At 38.8% G+C, this 22,420-nt stretch overlaps 1 protein-coding gene across 6 annotated transcripts in view; it reads right to left on the bottom strand.

Annotated features, from left to right (window-relative positions):
* Positions 1–22,420, bottom strand: part of gria1a (glutamate receptor, ionotropic, AMPA 1a) — a 93,225-nt gene that overhangs the window by 24,324 nt on the left and 46,481 nt on the right. For all 6 annotated transcript variants that reach the window (XR_013295481.1, XM_077577310.1, XM_077577312.1 and 3 more), the window contains exons 6-11: positions 18,751–18,909; positions 18,148–18,315; positions 17,185–17,289; positions 16,980–17,090; positions 10,706–10,912; positions 8,282–8,727 (exon numbers count right to left, since the gene is read on the bottom strand). Coding sequence is in view for 5 of the 6 variants with exons in the window: in XM_077577310.1 (XP_077433436.1) it covers positions 8,282–8,727; positions 10,706–10,912; positions 16,980–17,090; positions 17,185–17,289; positions 18,148–18,315; positions 18,751–18,909 (1,196 nt within the window). In the remaining variant the exon portion in view is untranslated. The remainder of the gene's footprint in view (positions 1–8,281; positions 8,728–10,705; positions 10,913–16,979; positions 17,091–17,184; positions 17,290–18,147; positions 18,316–18,750; positions 18,910–22,420) is intronic.

Genomic DNA, 22,420 nt, shown 5'->3' with positions numbered 1-22,420 from the left:
TTTGAAATAAAACTGCAACAGATGAAATATGCAAAAACATAATTTAAAGTTGTAAAGTTGTCTAGGGATTTATGCTTTACCTGAATAAAAGAATGTTAAACACCACATTCGTTAAAAACTTACAAATTTGGAAATGTGTGTTTGGTATACACATTTGTTTATTGTAACAATGTTTCTTCTTCTGAAAAAAAACAACAAAAAATGCCATACAGTTGCAAAGCACAACTGAGCACACATTACACCCACGCAAAATGGGCCAAACCTTCACACGGCTTCTTCTGCTGTTGACTGTTCTACTGTTATTGACTCTTGTTTTCAGCTCGCCGGTACCCCCAGGTGTTGACAATTCAAGCATCTGATTGCAGTGTGATGTTGTGGAGCCGCATCTCTATCACTCGAAAAACAATGCTTGTCATCATTAAAGGCAACCTCATTGCAGAGTGGTATGGAAAGGATAGTCTGCAAACAGTGGCAATCCCATATGTCTGGACTGTGGGACCAAACTCAAACCTACAAGATGGCAGCGCTCAGTGCTCACCTGTGCCGTGCTGTGGGGCATTTTGTCTCCTTTTTCGCTGGTGCTAATGTGGATCGCAATTGGTTTGCTTGCTGGGCAGGGAGCGAGCAGCCATGAAACGTCACTACGCAGAATGAATTGCTACGTAAACAACAATGGCGGCGTACATACAAATAAAGTTTCTACAGAATTAACTAAACTGGAAATGATTTTTGAAAAATGAATCTCATAGTTATGTTAGTAACAACCAAGTAAATCATATGGAGCAAATTTGTCATTAGAGTCGGGGTTCCTTTTAATCGCAAATGTAGCATGAGATTTGTAATGCATTGGATATTATGTATAGTTATAATGTTAAAGTGAGGTATACTGTAATAATGTACAATCATGTTAATGGAAATTTACAATACATGGTGTATTTTTATCAACTTGATATTTCATCTAAAATAAACTATTTTGAGTGAAGAAACATTTTCAATAGACAATAATATATATATTTTTATTGTAGCCACGTCGGGATGTGTTCAACATAAAAAAAAAAACACAATTTAAAAATTTAGGGAGTTATGATTTTTTTTTAAAGTGTGCTCATGCCCAAAGTTTCAAAAGTAATAAATGAAGTGGAGGGCGGGACAATAGTGAGACTCCCGTTTCAAGATGGCGGCCACTCTGTTTGATTGCTATGGAAAAATGGAACTAAAAGAAAGATTAGAGTCTCTTCTTTCTTCATGGAAAAAAGTACATTCCTATCTGTTTCCGTTTTGTAGCAATCAGCATTAGAATTGAGTTTCATCATTATTCACAAATCAGTTTAGAACCGTAGGTAAATGAGCTTTTTTCAACATGGCCCTGGTTGATCTATTTTACTCTGCTGACACCTGCTGACCGTTTTTGTAATTACTACCATTGCTTCACCTGTTCTCTGCAATTCAGAGGCTGAATCAAAGCCTTCTGTACGCTCTAGCATAAAAAAAACATAAAAACGTACAAATATGTCTTTGGGACACTTAAAACATTTAAAATAGAACGTATTTAGGTGATTTTGGGAGCAAATGACTTAAGTGCAGGCTCCATCTTGTGCTATAAGACATCTATGGACAGTCTTGGTAGTACGTTGGTCATCTGGATTGAGCGATCAGACTCACAATTTTCAGTGGATATAATTTTACTTGTGCGGTTTACTGTCATCTCGAGATGACCACAAACTATAGGAGCAGTTAGCACACACGGTGATATCGTCCTTGTCATTTGTCGGTTCTTTCATATTTGTAACATCTGTTGTCCAATCATAAAGTGCACCCGGCTTTACAACGACTCCTGTTATGAGTGTTGTCAGGCTGGCGAGAGGTATGAGGAGGAGGTGCCTGGATTTTTTTGGGGCTCTTGCTGCTTCTTCCACATATTACTGAGACCACTGATGGTTTGATAAAAGAATACAACTGCTGATATTTTTTGTTTATTCCTTGTTACTGATCTTACTAGTCATCCAGTCCACCAAAAAACACTATAGGGGAGGCAACAGCAACAGCAAAATAAGATTTTTGGCATAGCCAGTGTAGATTTGGTAAAACACACATTTTCTGTTGCTTACAAATGAGGCATCATTAAAGGGGAGAGAAAGACGGTTTCCAATATTATTGATGTTATTGGCAAAAATAATTATTTAAATAGAGAAATAACCTGTTAAACACAAAGATTTATTTTATTTTATGGTTTGTTTCTTCATTATGCAAAAGACAGATAACTTACATGAACTCACTGGACACATCCTTCAAAATGATGATAATGCTGGATTGAGATTTAGACTGCTATTATTGAATTGATAGAGCAATAGTTTTGATTAACACGCTTTAAAATTTTGACTTGACTACGGCTGGTGTCGCCCATGTTAATTAACTCAGCTGAGCTGATCTCAGCTCATCCTTGAAGGCAAAGTGCTCCTCATTATTAAGAAAAAAAAGTGAAGTTTGACATACTGGGTTCAAGTTACATTTTAACACAAGAACATGAATATAGAAACTGAGGTGGTGGGAAGTGTTTTTTTCCCCATCACTTTTTCCGGTAGTAGGTAGGTTCAAAGAGAAAACATCAAAATAGCTCACAGATCACATACACCATCCTCCCAGGTTACACATGCGATACATACTTTACCGCCAGACAAGAGTGTGAGTGACAGAGCTCATTAGTTTCAGTCTGGAGTCATAAAAGTGGAGCAATGCAGACAATGTAAGAGGAAAAAGCTTAATCGGGGAGGGGGGAGGTGGTTTTCAGGCCAGCACGCAAACATGTACGCACACGCACACCCACGGTTATACTGGGAGAATATGGTAAATGGAAGCGAGAACAGATGTAATGAGTAATGATCCTCCGGAAAGGAACATTGGTATCAAACATGAAATGTAGTTGTGTTGTCAAATGTTCTAAAGCAATGGTTCTCAAATTTGTTGGAGGTACTGAGCCAAACCAGTTTCCTACGTGCATCCATCGAACCCTTCTTTATTGAAAAATAGAACATGATTTTTTCCCCTAAAATTAAGACATAGATATAGGGTTTATAGAGGGCAGCCTTTTCATCAAATCTGGCTCTCTTCACCTTGAATTCAGAAGCGTCGTCCTGTAGTTTTGCTAGATAGCTAGTTTTGCTGGACTAGAATTGCTCAATTTGAAATTGCAAATCCTGCCGTTAGGACGCTGACTCCCATCACTCGACTGTTTTCTTAAGTGGAACCCAGAGGCAGCAGATACTAACTATGTAAACAGCACAGGCCCCAGAATTGAACCCTGTGGAACTCCATACGTTCCGTTATACATGTGAATTCATATTACGCATACTCGTCCGACCGCTTTCTCAACATAGTATGAATAAGAAAGACATCACACGCCGTACCATCACAGTACCAAATTTCTTGCAGTACAGACATATCAAGCAATGTACCGTTATCACCTGCAGGCAATGATGGGCGTATTATCACGAATCAAATGAGTTGGGTGTATGTCTTGACCTCTGCTGAACCCCCGAGACTGACTCACCGAACCCCTGGGGTTCGATTGAACCCAGGTAAAGAACGACTGGTTTATAGAGAGAGAGTGGGTGGGGGTCAGATGGTCATGCAATTTAACTCTTCCTTAAGATGGCACAGAAAAAAAAGGAAAAGCTTGCTTGACTAATTAAAAAAAAAAGCACAAGTGGCGAAAGAGACAATACATAAAATTCGATCCAAGGACTGATTTTGAAAGACAGTTTGATGGACGGATTGAAGGAGGTATGTGTTTGTGGAGGGCATTTAGCCATTTGCAGAGATAAACAGAAGGAGAAGCCACCAACGTAGATTACGGCCTGTGGGAGGCCTGACTGACAGTGCTGACATTTAGAAAGAGCACAGTAGACTGAGAATAAATAGCAGGAGCAGAAGAGTGTCTAATAAACAAACATGCACACACACAGTACACATTCATGTACCATCTTAGTGTATGACTATGTAACACCGAATGCCTACAAGCATGTGTACACACACACCCATCCTACAGTATACGAAGGAACACACACACACAAACACATGTGCAGTCAAGAGAATTAAACAACACTCTCTCTGAATACAGTAATCTAAAACAGAAAAGATGCCCAAAAGTGTTGATTGGCGTTTGTCTCTGGTTAAACGTAACAGTGAAAAAGCTTCCTCTGAGCTCAATGCACCTCCAGAACATTCTTTCCTTGCTGATTAGAGCCAAAGAATCAGTGGTTTGCGAGCACCTACACGCACAGAACTGCTTCGGGTGTTAAATGTGTTAATTTCCTATGCTCCGCAAGAAATAGCATTACAATAAAACAATTAGTGATGGAAAGGACCGGCTCAAACATTATGATTATCTAAAATTTTGAGGTATCGACACCTCTTATTATCCTTTACTAGATTTCCGAGGGAAATATTAGTGCCATCATTAGGTTGATGACACTACTGCAGGTATACACTACAAGAGATATACAAAGTATACACACCCCTGCTCAAATGAAAAGTTTTTATGACAAAAATGAGACCAAGCTAAATAATTCAACTTTTTTTCCACCAACAAAATCTTACAAACATAACTAAGTGAGCTGGATATACGGCTATATAGACAAGGTGGAAGGACTTATGAATAGTTCAAATTGCAGTCAGTGTTAGCAAAAAAAAAAAAAAAGTCAGGAAAAGCCTATCAGTATAATTTCTGAATGTGGGAGGCACTTAAATGGTGGAATGTATGCTGACTAATTTATTACGAATTTGAAAATGAATGGTTAATTCTTAACACAGCCACATGCCAGTATTAAGAGAGTGGGCACATTGTGCACCCATATCATTTCACTGGTTTATTTTTACTTTACCTCTAGAAATGATCCACACAAAAAAACAATCGACTTTTTACAAGTCAAATTAATGGTGGAAAAAACTTTGAAATGATTTATTTTGGTCACATTTTTTCATATCAAAAAAATGTAGCATTTGACCTGCGGTGTGTAGAAGATTTTTTTTGTCTGTACATTAGATAAGTTTAAAGTGTATTAATCATTTAAACAAGCCGACTGCAAATAATGAGTAAATAAGCTGCAACTGAGATTTGTGCTGCTTTTCACATTTGTCCATTTTACATACGTATATCCATGCAGAAATAAAACTAGCGGGAGATATATTTTGTACATCATTATTTATTATTAATTAAACTAGGAAGTGACAAACTGTGCATGGTATAATACATAAATATTCGGTACAATTAATTAAATAATATAACAGACCACAATAATTTGCAGGGCTTATTACCATAGCTTTAAATGAGCAGCTTTTTTTTTGTTTTTGCTTTTTACTCAACTCAACTCATCTTCATTTATATGGTGCTTTCACAACTGCTGCAGCTATAACAAAGTACTTTGCAGAACACAGGACAGAAAACTTTAATCATTTTACAATCATAACTAAACAAATATTTTAAAGGTTTACCCAGTAGAAAGGTTACAATATTTTTATTATTCTAAAATGAAGTCAAACCAATTTTTTTCTTTACATTAACATGTTGTATGTGCCCCCACTAATCGATAGATCATTCTTTATAATATTGTGTTTGTAGAATATGAATTAAGCAGCAAAATCCATCCATTTTAGCAGTTGCTGTTGACAGCAAGTGGCAAAATGGCCGCCCCTGAGATGGATAAAAATGGGTGGATTTTCCATAAACGCAATATTAATCATAATACCGTGTGTAGACTAGTGAGTGTGCATAGAGCATGTTATTTAAAAAAAAATAAATAAATTTTGTGTGTGTGTGGGGGGTGGGGGGGTTGGGGGATTGACCTCGCCCTTAAACCTGAACCCAAGCTACCACAAGCAAAATACTTCAGGAAAAAATAAAATAAAGGGAAACTCATGAAATGTTAGTCTAATTATAGCGAAGAGCTGAAATGTCTGAAGACAAAGGCATGCAGCGTTTTTAGAGATCTTAGGCTGTGTTCACACTGCAGCTCAATTCGGATTTTTTTCACAACCAACCTGGGCCTCTTTTGTCCGTGGATATAAATTGGATATGTATGCGATGCGTCTGCCCTATGAACACTCATCTGCACGCATGCGATTCAAATGAGTATCCCCTCATTTCCCACAAATTACCTCATCCAACCTTGCTACTCTGGCGACATGAGATTAAAAAAAGGCCGGCGAATTTCTGTTGCTGTTTGTAAACACCACATTCAAAACTGACACACAAGGAAGCTAGGACAGCAGCCAACCAGGAGCGAGCGTGAAAACAGTCCACCAACCAGGAGCGCGGGCGTTCGTACAGCTATATTTGCATAATTTATGCAGACAAGATATACGAATTGAACTCCTAACACGTCCGCGTATCAAGTCCACCAGTCTACCATTCGCTAGCGTGCGTTGGCACAGCTAAATTTGCATATGACACTAATAAAAGTCGCTTGCCTCAATGACTTGGTTGGCAGTAAAACCTTACTAGTCGGGACAATAATTACTTCCGTGAACACTGCAACGTGACGTCGTTGTTTTGGGTGTACGTCACACCCGACTTGTGCTCTTTGCGCATGAGAGTTGCATCACGGGTGCGTTGCGTTCACATAAGATGTTGCATTTGTTTTTGTAATGTAAACGGTACATAAAAAGATCGGATTTAACAAAAAGATCGGATTTAACAAAAAAATCCGAATTGGGCATCACACCCAGTGTGAATGTAGCCTTACTGGGAATACTGCTGTAAAAATAACATATATAACAAATTACATCTAACAAATAATAGCACTTCCCTATGAACATATACACTTGTGACTTGTGTTGAGGAAAAGCTTTGAGAAATTATGTGAGTTTATACAAATACAGACAAAACCAAAACAACAACACTTTGATTTTTGACTTTCGGGACTCCATCTACACCCACCTCAGTGTGTGAATAAAAGCTGTGCTAACTAAAGTAACTGGGTCACCCAAATGTTTAAGGGGAGGGTGATTCCCTCAGGGTAATACTGAGCGGGGTCAAACATTCACTGAGTTGATATTCGAGTACACACAGCTTTGGCCACCCTATTGGACACTATTACATCTGTTCAATCCCAGTGTGTTATAATGGATGCCATTTAATGCCATACTTGTTTCTAAACATTACTTAATCAAACACACATTGTATGTACCAGTGGGTATTCAGAAACATGCTTTTATGCATGTTACCAAAAAATGAGAGAGAGTGAAACTGCCCCTACAAGACACTTGGCAGACAAATTTGATGCATTCACTGGCAGCACTCGGACAATAAACTACATTGAGCATGAAGAACCGCAATCTCCAGACAATTGTACTGGTACACAGATTCTCTACCTCACCCTCCCAAAGCTATTTGTGTACAGTGGATGTAAGTAAAGGACAAGATGAAAGCTATCACAGTGTTATACTATAATTGCAATAATTTATTTTTGTTTTTCAGAAACAAGTTACAAAACAAATTCTATATATAGCTAGACGATTTTAGATGAAAACCACCAGTCACTATTTACAGCTGAGTTGATTCGTGCTGTCAGATTGACTGAGATGTCATTTCAGGTGTGCAAACAGGATTTGTTTTTGTTATGAGTTAAGATCGCAGATCAAATACATGCATAGTTTGACAATTTGCATTTTGAGGTTTCAAAGAAGTATGGAATATGTCACCTGAAGTCATCTACGGTTTTAAAACCTACCTTTAAATCACACTCATCTCTTTATTGCTAAGCTGCAAGTTAAAAGAAAAGTCTAGGACATCAGCGTTTTACATCTCATCTAAACCTTACCATGGTCCTTTGTTCACAGCAGGTCTGCACTGTAGATAAATTAGACATACATATATCCAATTTTGTAGTGATAAATTATGCATATCTGTGTTAATGTTTAAAGAGACAAGAAGCTCCTGACCTATCTTGTATCTGCTAGGTCAGACTCACATGAGCAGTGATAATACTAACATGATCCTTTCATTTTCTCTTGCTGGTCTCTCTGGAAAGCTCAGAATGTCGACCTCAGTGTCTTTAATTTCAGATACTTAATGAGATTTTTAATTGGTGACCTTTGGAGAATGGTTTCTTGCCACTACATATGAGAGCTCTAATGGGAACTGACAGAACATTCAATACTCCCATCAGGATCTTTCAAAGAGTTACTGTAAATCAAAAGCTCAAATGACCGGTTGATTGGTTTGAGTGAAAGACAGAAATGGGTCAACATTGACGCATGCAGTGATCTAAATAAGAGGTCTTACCGTGGTGAAATATCACAACCTTGCTGCATGAAGGCCCCAAGTGAGAACCAAAGGGAGTTGAAGATGCCAAATTCATTGGTCTGCTCTGGACTTTGCTGGTTGGCGTTGGCTTGGCTCGTCGTTTGGCCCTGCTGCAACCCGTTTGAGGCCGCCGCCTGAGTAGGGCTCTGCGGCTCTCCTCCTTCCTCGTAGTCGTCTGCGTGCCACTCGTACGGGCTGAAGCGGCTGACGAGGAACAGCACCACGCTGACGCCAATGTAGGCAAACACGATGCACATCCAGATTTCGTAAGCCAAGGGGTCCAGGAAGGAGAAGACTCCAGGTTTGGATTTGGTGGGTTTCTTGATCATGATGGAGATACCCAGTGACATGAAGGGCTTGGAGAAGTCGATGACTTCCTCTCGGACGAGAGTGATGGTCAAAGGGGCAACAGCCACGTCTGCTTTCTGAAGGAAGTGAAAAGACGCAATGCATATTCATCGTTTATGACATGGGATAAATTGTTCTGCATTTACAGTAGGGGTGTGCCAAAAATTTGATTCTCTTAAGAATCACAATTCTCATTTAGTATGATTCAGAATTGATTTTAAATGTCCCAAAATCGATTTCATTTTAATTATTCTATACTGTCTGCCCTTGTTTGTGTGTACCTTTATTGTTGTACACGATTTGTCCACTGAGGGGCAGTGTGATTCCGCACGCTCTGATACACTGTTAAATTGTAGCCACATTAGAGAGTGTAAGGAAAAAGTCACAATCAAGTTATGCCAATAAAAGTTGTTTTTTTGCAGCGTAGGAAGAGAATATGCCAGTGAGTAATGTTAACATGCTTCTCTGTATACATTCCTGAAGCACTTTGTATGAATAGCCGTCCTTTTGAGTGATGAAAGTGCCGAGAGTAGCACGCTAATTATCATTAGCATTAGTGAGTTGGACTGGAATAGTTCATGCCGATTATTTGCACAGCTCTAAATTGAAGCAGAAATCATTGTCGATCAAATAATTTTGAATTAAAAATCAATTCAGAATCAAATCGCAGACACAAAAATCTGAATTGAATCGAATCGTGAGACAGTCAAAGATTCCCACCCTAATTTACAGCATAACTGCTAAATAACAAATTACACAATCCACACCAACTATATTTCACACCCACAAAAATAGTTGGTTGACATGTTGACTTGGCTTCAAAAAAAGTGATCACTGAAACAATTTGAAACTGACAAGACTTGTGATTTGCCACCATGCGTACTGACAAGGGATGTTTGGACCGATGAGACAAAACTGGAACATTTGCGATGGGTTCACTGCCCTTGGGTGAAATGACCAGGATGAATGAGAATATACACAGGCATAAGAAGGTATGCACTTAAGTGGTGCGCATGTGCCCATGAGCACTGAGACTTGTCAAAATGCACCACAAGCGGTGTTTTCATGCAGACTTTTTAGTCATTCTGGCTGAAATCATTCTGATTGAAGTTCTCCGGTCACTTGTTGACTAAAGTATTTCAGTCTTTTCATTGGAACAGCTGTTTTACAGATGTGTGACGTGCATATCAATTCAAACTCCATGTGACTTACCAAGATGACAATTTAGCACAGTAGCAATTGTCCTTAAACTTTTATTAAAGCAACAGTCATTGTAGGTGTGCAGTCATGCCATACATTTTCAATTTTGGATGTTGGATTGAACGGTGCTCCTTGAAATGTTCAAATCTTGGCATATGTTTAATATAATCATATTAAACCTGTCTACAACTTTGTCCCTGACCTGTCTGGTGAGTTCCTTGGTATTCATGATTTTGTTTTCTAATAAACTGCAGAGGCCCTCACAAAACAAGTATATTTATAATGAGAATAAATTACACAAGTAGACTCAATATACTAATTAGGTGACTTCTGAAGGCAATTGTCTTACATAACTGCTCAACACAATACACACAAGGTTTTGATTGAAAGGTCACAAAAGGTGAAAAGCTAAAAGGGTATGAATAGTTAAGACGTTGTCATTTATCACTCAAACATCATCTAATTAGCAGATTAACACTTTTGTTGTTCACAATGGTACTCCTGCAAGTCTCTGGCCAATAGTTTTCAGACTAGATTCGGGTTCGAATTTCCCGCCCTCTGTGTGCGTATGTGACGTCATGCGTCCATTGTGTACGTGTGACTGGAGTGCAGTTTCATTTTTCGGCCACTTGTGGCAGTAGCGATTTGAAATTCAATTTCCTGCATTGAGCTGCATTGAAAACCAACTCTCCCGTTGCAGATCAACTATCGTTTGAAGCTTCCATATTTTCACGTGCGTAAATGAAGATGTCACTGCACATTAATGTCAAGAAAGTGCATGTGCAGACAGGACACATCTTGGCTATTCTGACTACTTACTATTGTCAATAGAAACCAATAAAGCAGTACACTCACCCCATACACAAGTTCTCCAACCATGCCGTTCCACATTTTGGTCTCAGGGTCTCGGGCTCCATACTTGCCATCCGAAACAACCTTCAGTTTGTACTGGTAGCCAACATGTTTGGCTATCTCTGCAGCCAGCTCCACGATGTAGCCCTCATACTTATCATTCCCAACAAGCTGCTCATGTTTCTTCTTCAGCATCACATATGGTGATTCCTGATAAATACAGAGCATAGAAAGAAATGAAATCATGTAATGACCGAAATGTGTATGAAAATAATTAAAAACCTACCAAAAACAAAATTCTTTGTATATTTGGCTGTGGCACAAGCTACTGTGAGCGTAGTTTAGCTCGGTATAGTGAGACATTTTTCAAGTTAATTAAAGCTATGCTTCATATTAAAGCTGGGCGCAGTCTATGCAGCACAGTAATCCATCTGAAATCTTGTTGTTTGGAAAACATATTATTGAGATGAAACTGCATTTGTCGCTCTGCAAGATTTGGAAGCAACATTAATTGAATGAGATTACATAATGTTAATTGGGCTGTATCCTTCGACGGTCTGCTGCGTAATTCAGCTGCAAACAATTGGTATGACAACAATGACACATGGGCCAGAGGGGACAGTGAGGAAGACAATATAGATGATTAGACTTGGACTTTGAAAAGAGGATTAGACTATGTGTGTGTGTGTGTGCGTGCGCGTGTGAATGTGTATAACCTGGCTGTCCTCTATTCCTACATCTGTCTGTAACAGCAATTTAATTACACAGCCACATTTGTGCACCTCGCACTGATTGGGTGCCACGAGGTATTACTGCTGCCTTTACACCTGGGGCCTCGTTTTGCCTTTCTCCAAAAATACATTTTACATAGATTGGAAGGTATGAGAAGAATTGTCCATTACGAATGGAATGACCGCAATACCCAGAAGTTATGTATTTTATTGTGTTGAGGTGAACAAACAGCAGTTCATATTTCATATTAAGAAGGAAGAAGGCATTATTCTTTTGTATGTTGTCGAAGTTCTCCTGCTCTTTATGGCTGAGGTGAAAATTCTTAGCCTACCAGTAATATATCACCTTCTGAGACAGAGAATAAAGCAGGACCTGGTGCATGACCCACTTGCTAATGCACCCATACAAATACATAACAAATAAGCAATTACAAAATGTAGAGGTGTTGCTAGATGCTTAAAAATATAGTCATTTGAGGGTTTGGAAAAGTCGCTAAATACAATTGTTTATTTGGCTGCTATCGCTATGAAAGTAGCCAAATTAGCTAATTACATTAGTTACTATCATAGTGAAATTAGCCACTATATTTAGTGGCTTGTCCAAAACTTCAAGTGACAATTTTTTTAGTGGCTAGCAACACATCTAAACTTTCTAATTTGCCAATTTGTGTTCCCGGATTTGTTCTCTTTTTTTAACCAGCTGTCCATGGAAAATACAAATCTTTCCCGGGACAAACTATGCCAAAAGCTAATTTTATTTCCTTCATGCTGTAGTCTAAAAATGTCCCCTGTACTACTGTGGAGCACTTGCCGCCGGCACTCTCTCTCTCTCGAGGTGCACTTTGGATTACCATAATTCTGGCACCGTTCTCAAAAATTCCAACGGTGTCTGAAAGCTAAGACCTTGCTCTTTACAGAAAAAGTACTGTTTTTACGGTAATTTCAGTCCTGTCTCTCATGGAAGCCAGGAAAGTCACAAGTGCAGAGAGAAACAGCGCGGGATTTTGAGACGTCACATTTCTACATCAATTTGAACAAAAAATATTAACAAGATGGTATGTAGCCTGTATCGACACTTGTATTATATGGTGGCTTTGTTGCTATGTTTGTATCTTTAGAGTGTATGCCTTGTTTGTACTTTACAGTGTGTGTAACTAGCTGAATATTCCACTAAATTCAGTTTGTTTTGTGATGAGGGACAAACATTGCATTAACAGCTGAGGCACGCAGCTTTGGAGGACCAAAAATGTGAAAATAATAAATAAATAGATAAAGTGAAAATAAAAAAAAAGATATAAAATATAATTCCAAATTCAAATACATAAAATAAATATAAATGGAAATAAAAACCACAAAAATATAGACATGAATAAATAAATAAAAGTAAAAATACAAAAATTAAAATGACTATGAATATAAAAAATAAATGTGGAAATAAATACAAAACAAATATAGATTTAAATATAAATCAATAACTAAAAAGGCTCTGCTCTAATATTTATTCATTTCATGCTGCAGAGGCTCATGAAATGTTACTCAAATGTGGGGGATGTCCTAAGCGTGTCTTGGGTTGGACTCCGTCAACAATTTGTAAGACAACCCGCATTTTTATTTTCATACTAAGAGCTATCTAATCTTTAACATGAAGTAACTTGTGAAATTCTGCACATTTTTAAAATTGTAAAATACAGCTTGACCCCAGTCTCCACAAATATATGCATGATTATTAAATGTATTACTGCTAAATCCAAGGTGGTAACCCTAATCAGTATGGTAGTAGCCAAATAAGCTAATTTGGCTACAATCATATATTGTTGATTTTTAATAACAAAAAGCAGCAGGCACACATAGATTTGATGGTTGGTTGGAGACAAAAGTTTAGATGTTTTGGTAGATGCTTAAAAAAAGTCACTTGCCTCCTTGAACGGCTTCTTTGTGAGTTGCTGCTGTCAATCACAGCCAGACCACGCCCAACCCTCTTCCCATTCGCAACCCAACGGTCCTCCTGGCAACACCCCCTTTGAGTGCCGATTTCAAACCTTAGTGAGGGGTGAGCAAAAGTGTGACTTTCTGTTGAGTTCTCCTTTAAGTGTCTATTATTTTAGTGTCTATTATTTTAGTGTCTAGCAACACTTCTAAAAAAAAAATCCCCAACTAACCAGCAATGTATGCATACCTGCTGCTACTTATTATTAAAGATCAACTATCGCTATGATACAGGGAGTCCTCGAGTTACGTGACGTCGTACGCGATCCTACGTCGTTTCGACTTTACGGCGCCTGTGCCCTGTCCTTAGCACCTTCTTATATACCAACGTAATCACGCCATTTTAAAGTTATTTAAAGTTGTGTTGTTGATACCTCCAGCAACGGACACATCCGTGTTTAAGTTTTAATTAGCTCCGCTCTGCCGTCCGTCAGCAATGAATGTCCGTGCAGAAACACGAAATATTGGTTCTGGTTCTTCCAGGTCGCACAAATATGTTTTTTTTCTTTAATTATTGTACAAAGTATTTTTAAGTAAATATAGACTTTAACGGTGAAATACGACTTAAGACGAAAATCGGGTTACATTGACAGCGTAGGAACGTAACTCGGCCGTAACTCGAGGACTCCCTGTAGCGGCCAAATTAGCTAATTAGCAATAGTATTTAGTGACTTTTCCAAACCCTCATGCGACTATTTTTAAGCATCTAGCAACACATGTAAACTTTTGTCCCAAACCAACCAGCAAATCCATGCGTGCCTGCTGCTGTTTATTATTAAAAATCAACTCTTGAACCAAATAATGTACAATTTCGGAGTGGAAGCAAACTCATAAAGATGCTGAGCGCTAGTGTTGCACTAAAGCCAGCCTGCTTCCCTCCTCCAGATCTCCTGCTCACAGCCTGTTTGCACTGGCTGCAACCGGCCCCATTGTAGTCAGGCACAAAGTTGCACGTGCATGTTGGTTGGAATGGCACGTTACCTCAAGCAACAGTTCAGCCAGCGAAAAAAGTTAAAAGGTGTAAAAGCTCTGTGCTGCAACCCCCCTCAGCCTAATAAATGTTAACACCTAATCTCTTCTCTTTGCTTTTAAGGCAGAGAACAAATTTGTCTTCCCAGAAACTGGGACAATGAAGAATATGTCAGAGAGTTATTTTAGCTCTGTACTTGAGTGACTGCAACCTGCAGGCTAAAAGGAGGTTTTCTATTGACTTTTCATTAGACACCAACAAACAATCTGTATGTAAATTCCCTTTAATTTAGCTAAATACGTTGAACTATTGTTATGTTGTGTATAATTCTGACATAAAATTGTTTCCCCTCCAAGTGTTAAATAAATGTGTTTAAATAAATGTATTCAACTGCTGCCTGAAACAACACAGCATCGTTGGAATGCACTTCTATTTTTCCAGTTAATTCACACTGCCTCAGATCTCCCCACACCTTCCGTACATCATGACTTCATTCTGTCAAATTTCTCTTCAGGGAAGCTCTTTGTTGGAATCGTTCAACCCTTCAACCTTCACAGCAGAGATTAGCTGCACAGAAGCTTCCTTGCTCGACCGTGAAAGTCTTGCAGAATATCTAAACTCAGCTAGATCCATTCCAAGTCCAGCGATAATACATGCACTGATGCCCAGAGATAAAAAGCAAAAAAAAACAAAAATAAAAAAAACGAAACACCATACTTGAAATATAGCAGACGCAGAGTCAGTAAACTGAGAACTGGAAATGGGATTCTGGCATCTTTAGACAGCATTTTTTTTCTCTGATATCAAATTTTTCGCACAAGGCAGAACCTGAGAACATCCTGTGCCTGCCAAGATAAAATTACGTTGCCATTGTTATATATGTGTGTAGATGTGTGCGTAAATATAAACCAGGTGTTCTGAGCAATGCTCTTAAATTTCAAGAGGATGTCAGAGATAACACTGCTGCTTTATTTGGAAATCAAAACAACTATAAAGACACAGCTGCAGCTTTTTCTCTTACATAGACAAGGTCAATGGAAACTACCAAGTTGCATTTAACTAGTGGATAGTAATCCAAACTTTGAGATGGCATGTTAATAGCATCATTAGACAGTTTTTACAATCACTGACTTTACTATGTATTGCTGCATTCTAGATGTAGCAGAAATCTTTTTGGTACTGATTAGTGTGGTAGTTCATAGTCTCAAGACCACTTTTTAAGTGTATCGGTCTTGTTTCGGAATCAAAGGCATTTTTTTCTTGCCTCGGCCTCGGACTGGGCAGACTCAGAATTTTTGATCAAGACCGGTCAAGACCAGGTGGGTACTACTGTGATCAAGAAATAACGCAAGTGGTAGCACACCATCTTCTCGGTGGCGCCAAGAGTGCCACGCCCTCGGCAGCCAGAGAATGGATGAAGACAGGAGACACATTAGACGACATGTCGCTAAACTCTTTAGTAATTAAGTTTGGTTTCCAAAACCATAAGAAGTTTGTTTCTAATTGGACAGTAAGAGATGACAACAGACCGTTAATAGCATGTGAGGGTTGTAGCTTGACGGGGCAGTCAAAAGACTCCTTCACCATTTGTGTACCATGGATAATTCTCAAGTTGGCAAGTTATAAACATTTCTTTGGCACGTGGTTTGGCTTTTTTGGGTTTTTTTCCGGTGGTGGCTGCTAGCTAGCTAACGTTGACGTTAGCTAACTGTTGGCTAACGAGTTGATTACTACTGAGCCTAGTTGTGAACATAACACAAGCAGAAGTCTTGCTCCAACACACTGGTGCGTTCGGAAATTAATGGGAGCGGAGGGCACTTTGCATCTCCAAACACTCGTGCTGTGTAGTGCACGGACTACAGACCATATTTCCAAACGTGCAATGAATGCTATGAATCCAACCGATCAAAATATACAGAACCAACAAATTTTCTATTTATCAAATTAAACACAATTACATTTTATGATCTAGTTGAGTTTAAAACTGCTCAAGGTACACAACAACCTACTTTGCCACAATATTCAGAAGCTGTTTGAAATCAGAGACAGTGATTATGATTTGAGGAGTATAAGTGTCTATAAAAAAAAATCTAAACAAGAACAAATAGTAAGCAAAGGTGTATTACAAATTATAGGTGTACATTTGTGGAATAGTTTTGGAATTAACCTGAAAAGGTGTGATTCACTGGTTGTGTTTAAAAGGATGTTTAAAAACAAAGTATAACAACAATATGTAAATCAGGTATAAGTCAGTACAAATAATAAATAGAGTGCAATTAATAATGTATGTGTAAGCCTTTGTGCTGATTTATATATCTGTAAAAATGTTTTGCTTATCAACTAAATGTACAGTACTGTTGGCATATCTATGCACGTATAATTGCAGCTGTTTGTGTGTAAAAGTAAGTTTAAGTTTGTGTTTGTTTGTTTGTTTTTTCTTTCGTAAGGGGGTAGGACTTGATACGTTTTTTACTTCTTCCTACTCCCCTTTGAACATATAACTTTTTATTTGAAATATTTTTATTTTAATTGCAGTGTTGCTGGTTTATAAACAAACGAACAAACAAACAAACATTTGGCACAGACTCACCAGGATAGTTGTGACAATGTAAGTTCGGTTCTGAAGTCCATAGGTCTCATTGCTGCCTCTCATTAAGGTTGCAGTGGTCACGTACTTCTCATCTTCATTCCAGTAGCCGACCTATGGAAAGTAAAGTGAATTTCTTTCTTAGAGTATATCGAAAACAGTGTCCCAAAACAAACAAGTGCACTAAAGCCGAACACATAATTCTCACCTTTTTGGGTCCTGATGGAGCCAGTTCCATTACGCTAACAGTGTAGTTGGTTCTGCGACCTTTTTCATTGAATTGAATGTGACCAGTCAATCCATCTATACGGACCTGAGTTGGAGATGCTGAGTCAGTAATTGGCATACAGTAAGAAACTCTTTGAAATATGTGGCAACAGAAAATAGATAAAAGCCATTTTCTCCGTCTCACAATAATGTATTTGTTCACAAGTGTCTGTGTGGCATGCGTCCGAGACCGCGGTGTCTGCCTCCCTACGGAGGTGAATGACAGACGGGGTGTGTGTCCATGTACAGTGCAGTGTTTGTCTTGGCGGCATGATGGAGTTAATTGAGCGAACACAGCTTCATTCCACAGTCTATCCGAAGGCAGATGGCTAGATTGACACGGAGTGGGCCTCTGCACAGCCGTTCCGCAGACAGACCCTCGGGCTGTCTGCGTACATGCATGCTATTTCATTATATGTTCTACATGGCGTCAAGTCTATTATGAGTTCCAGCGAAAATTAAGGAATTCATTTTAAATTACATTTTTAGTTATGTGCTGTTTATTTCAGGAATTGTCTCTGCTTCTTGAAAGAGTGCATGCTCATGTGTATGTTTTTGCATGTTTGTTTGTTTGTGTACGGCTTCGAGAAGTCTCACTGCAAGTCCACTGTTTATTTTTTTATTGCCAAATATTTCATTTCTAAACTCAATTGCTGATGTCATATTTCATGATGATCACAGCTGAGTGTTGTTGCCTGCAGACATTGTTTACCAGCCTTGATGTCACTTTTGATACTGGGGACTTTCCTGCGACCTCAAGTGAACTTTCCATAACAGAACAAGCCCTAATTTGCTCAGCCAGCCTCAACTCAGGAGCTGTTAGCCCATGTGCCACTCAGGAATGGCTGCATGATTCTCGAGGTGTGTGTGTTTGAATGCAAGGCTTCCCTGCGTGTACGCAGACCTGCTGCAAGGCTCTTTGGATGTCGATGCCTTGACCCCATGGAGCTGGTGGGTTAGCCAGACATTCCCCGGCATTGCCCCTGCGCGAGATGTCTATCCTTTGTCTCCTTAAATTCTGGAACGCTGTTGACATGACTTTTACGCCATCATATGTCAAAGCTCCAGTATACTGGAAACACAGAGAAGAAGAAAAAAGGCAGATCATTTTACAGGCTGTGATGTAAGAGTGAACAGTGTTCAGAATTTCAAATATCTTTGTAGAATTACGCACCTAACTAGATAACCCCTATCAGTTCCATTCTTCCATTCGCATTCAGAGTTAATTGCTTCACACTGATCCATTACTTTTGATGGTTAAATCTGTTATCGGAAATTTTATTGCAAAACAGCAGCATTTTAATTATCCAAATGAGATAGGATCATGCAAAAGTTTACTTGAATCCAAATGTATAGTTTCATGACCTCTCGTTGACAGCCAAAAGCTAACAACTATACTGATAAAATCTTGCAGAGTTTAAGCCTGAGGACACTCATTAGTATCAATGGAGTATATTACATCCGCACTGAATTACTGATGGTGAGCAAAGGTAAACATTGTAGTTACTTTGAGTCCACTCTTGGGCATTTTGGAGTCCTTGTTGTCAAATTCCATCCATTGCTGGACGACTCTACTAATGCTCGGGTCTGAGTTGTTGACCAGCTGGAAGCCGGTAATGTTCGCTCCACCCTTCCGCAGGTCTGTCAGGTCAATGTCCAGGAAACCCTGTGAGGGGAGGCAGACAAGCAGAGAGAGTGAGCCACAGGCAAGAGACGCGGTACGCTCACTGGGAACAATATTTGATGCAGCTGCACAATCTAATAATGCAAGCGCTGTACTAACAGTTCTGACACCACAAAACTAATAATTCAGCTCTGTCAGGTGTGATTAATTATGTGTGTACCGTAGAGGTACAGTATGTCATGTACAGTATGTTGAGTAATTTGTTTGTGGTTTGCATGCAATCTGCAGGTGTGCCAAATGTTTGGTTAACGTTTGGGATGGGCATTTGACGTAATTCCCTTCAGCCGCTATGTTAAACTTGAGTAGAAAATTAGTTATTGTGGGAATGCTTATTGTAATTTTTTATTTTCCACACTTTTTTGCCGTGTAACAACTCCCACATAACATTTCCGATTTACACTGTTCAAATTTCTACTTGCTTAAAAAATTCACGCCTCTTGGGGTATATGTCGTCTGATTTCACATTACTTACAGTATTGGCACAATTTAACGTTAAATATCAACTTTTCAAATTTATTTTCAATGGGACAGACATTTAAATTTTTCTAAGTCCCACTTGCCACGCCCACTTCAATTTTTACAACTTGTCATCAGTACCGCCTGCCTGATACTGCTTAGTGGCGCAGTTGTTAAAGTGCATTGTCCAGTAACTAGTAGGTCACAGGTTTGAATCCCACCTCAGACTGTACATTGCAAATATATACATGGCCATTATGCTAAGCGATATACATATATACCAATGTTATCGTTCAGCATCAGATGGCACTTTTCAAAATAAATACACCATTAACCATGATTCAAAACAAGTCAGGTTAGCTCAGTGTTTAGAGCAATTGCCTGGCTGAAATATAATTAATCAAGAAGCAGCCTACAGAAGCCTTAACGATCAATTGTTCTTGAATGAGTTAATTGGGTTGTAGTAACTCATCTGTAAGGATAATAAATAGTTGGAGAGAGAGATGCTATTCAAGACTAGTCGAGGGCCTTTGAGTAAGGCACCGCACTATCCCACCACAAAATCTCAGCTCATGGGAACTTGCCCTCTAATTCTAATAATTCCTGCAACCCTAGTGAGGATAATTGTTTCAGAGAATGGACTCTGATATCCAGCCTGTTTTTACAGTTTTCTTGATAGTAACAAAAATTACTATAATACAACACAATACAATTAAGCTTAAGCAGACCAAAGAGGACATAAAGTGTTATGGAATCAGGTATATTTTGTCATGTTCATTGTATTCTTCTGGTAATATACTGTACATTCATTGAAGTTAATAAGAAACTGAAGAAACAAACTCTGTAAATTCAGAAATCCGTATTAAATCTTCCTCTCACCGAAAGATTGTCAGATGTTCAATTCAAGGGGTCAACAGCAGTATTTTATGTGCGTTTTATGTATGTTTCAGGTTTTAGGTGTCAACACTATGCAAACATCTCGGGTCTTCTCCAGCATTGTCTTATTCATCTTGTTTTGCTAAACAGCCATCCTGTAGGTTATACACACACAGACTAGGCACTATGCTTGTGTCAACTCAAAATACACTCAAAACACACTAAAATCAATTTTAAAAAAAAAAGAGAGAAATAAAGATGTAATGCAGTGTAAGTAAGCTAGTTGTTTGTCTGATAAAGCTAAAACAGTAAACTACGGACGATGGAGATGAATATTGCAATGCCTTATTGCGTCATAGCGATCTTTAATTATGAATAGCATCCTGAAAATGACATACACCTCTTTTGCACTTGAAATGGAAGCTCATGTAAGAGACTCACTTTTCTCCTCAGGGACAAAAGTAGTGAGGGGAAAAAAAAGAAGGAAAAACAAGTGGAGCTGATAGATTTAGTAACTTTTAAAGAAGAGCCAAACCTTACAGGCCACCGTGCACATAAAGCAAGCAGTGTATTCAGTCAGAACATAATGGGCTTGACTCTAATGATACACGCAACGTGTACTTCCTCCCTTTATGTGAAGAGGGCTATTTTAGTACTCGTACAAGGGACAAAGACAAGGCAGCGTGCCTGTCAGGAAGAGGCAGACACTTGTGATTGAGTGGGAAGTCCAAGAGAGAAGAGTTTTGACTGAAGAGAGGAGAAGGTTCTTCTCTGGATTGTCAGATGGAAAATCTTTCCATCTTCCCTCCATGCTCTGATATTTTTGTTTGAATCTCATGTAAAGCCTTCCTTGGCTCTCTCTTTCTGTCAGATGCCACATGCCGAATGGAACTACTTCCCAGTCCCGACAGTAAATAAATGATTCATCATTATCTTAAAGCCGGTAGACCTGGCTGACTGAGCAGCTTTATGTGCTACTGTTTTCATGAACTTTTGGGTCTAGTGAAGGTTGGCATGGCAACAACTGCAACATGAAAGCCAGTTCATGCTTCAGTAGAAGTAAATGTCACCACCTGCTCCCTAAAGTAGGAGCATGCTGCCAGCTGTTCTTTTTCCTGCACTTTAACAGACAATATTTGGGAAACATAGTCAGCTGAAGAACAAGTGGCAAGCCTGCATTAGGCACAAGGCTACATTTGTAGTTCATATTAAAAGCAGCAGTGATCTTTAATAAATACATAATCGTTGAATAGAAAAAATGGTCATTGAACACAAGTCAAAAGTGTGAGTTGATGACATTTAAGTATTTAAAACAGAGAGAGAGAGGACTGATTTAATGTGTCCAGCATCCCCATTTCCTCCTGCCTACTTATGCAAATCTTAGAGTTCTGTTGTAATGCCTTTTATTATTATGTGACTGCGAGTTTTGATCCGTACGGTTCGGATCTCACACGAGCCACGGATTGGTTGGTGAAAAAAACAAATGGCACATTCACATGAAAGCAAATGATCAGTCCACATTCACTATACCAGCAGAGAAAGTTGAAAATCACGTAAGTCCGACTTTTGACAACTATGGGTGAAATGTCAACATCAACACAAAGCTATCTCAAACACACATTCAATCGCTAATATAAGATGCTAAGAAACCGCTAGTTAATTACATCGTCATTGTATGGTACGGCACAAATTTCCGACGTTAGTGGCTAGCAGCTAGCTGTTAGCATTAGCATCGTGTGCCTGGCTGGTAACAGTAAATGAGTTTGACAGCTGTTCCATGGCTTGCTTTCTTTGCTTCTTTTTCAATATAACCAAGGCCACTTTGTAATTCACTCTCCATGTTAAAAGTAAGGGGATGTGCCTTAAATTGCACTTTGAAGTCGTTTACATTATATATATAAAAATTGCCTTTTTAGGGATCACTTAAGGAATCTGAATCTTCAAGAATGTATGTATAATTTTCTGCAATTCGTATAGTGATGGATTTTAGTATTTTCCTCAGTGTATGCCAGGCTGATTGTGGGACAGCTATTGAGTCTGAGGCTTTCTGGGTAACAAGTGGCTGCACAAACGTGACCAGAAAAGGAAACCAGGCTATTTTGTTTATGTTAACTGCTGCATCTTGCTCAATAGCTAACATTTTATCTCACTTGTTAAATAT

Source organism: Vanacampus margaritifer, chromosome 10 (assembly GCF_051991255.1).
Source record: "Vanacampus margaritifer isolate UIUO_Vmar chromosome 10, RoL_Vmar_1.0, whole genome shotgun sequence".
Lineage (NCBI taxonomy): Eukaryota > Metazoa > Chordata > Actinopteri > Syngnathiformes > Syngnathidae > Vanacampus > Vanacampus margaritifer.
Note: the sequence above shows the minus strand (reverse complement) of the source record. Positions and strands in the feature narration are given on the sequence as shown.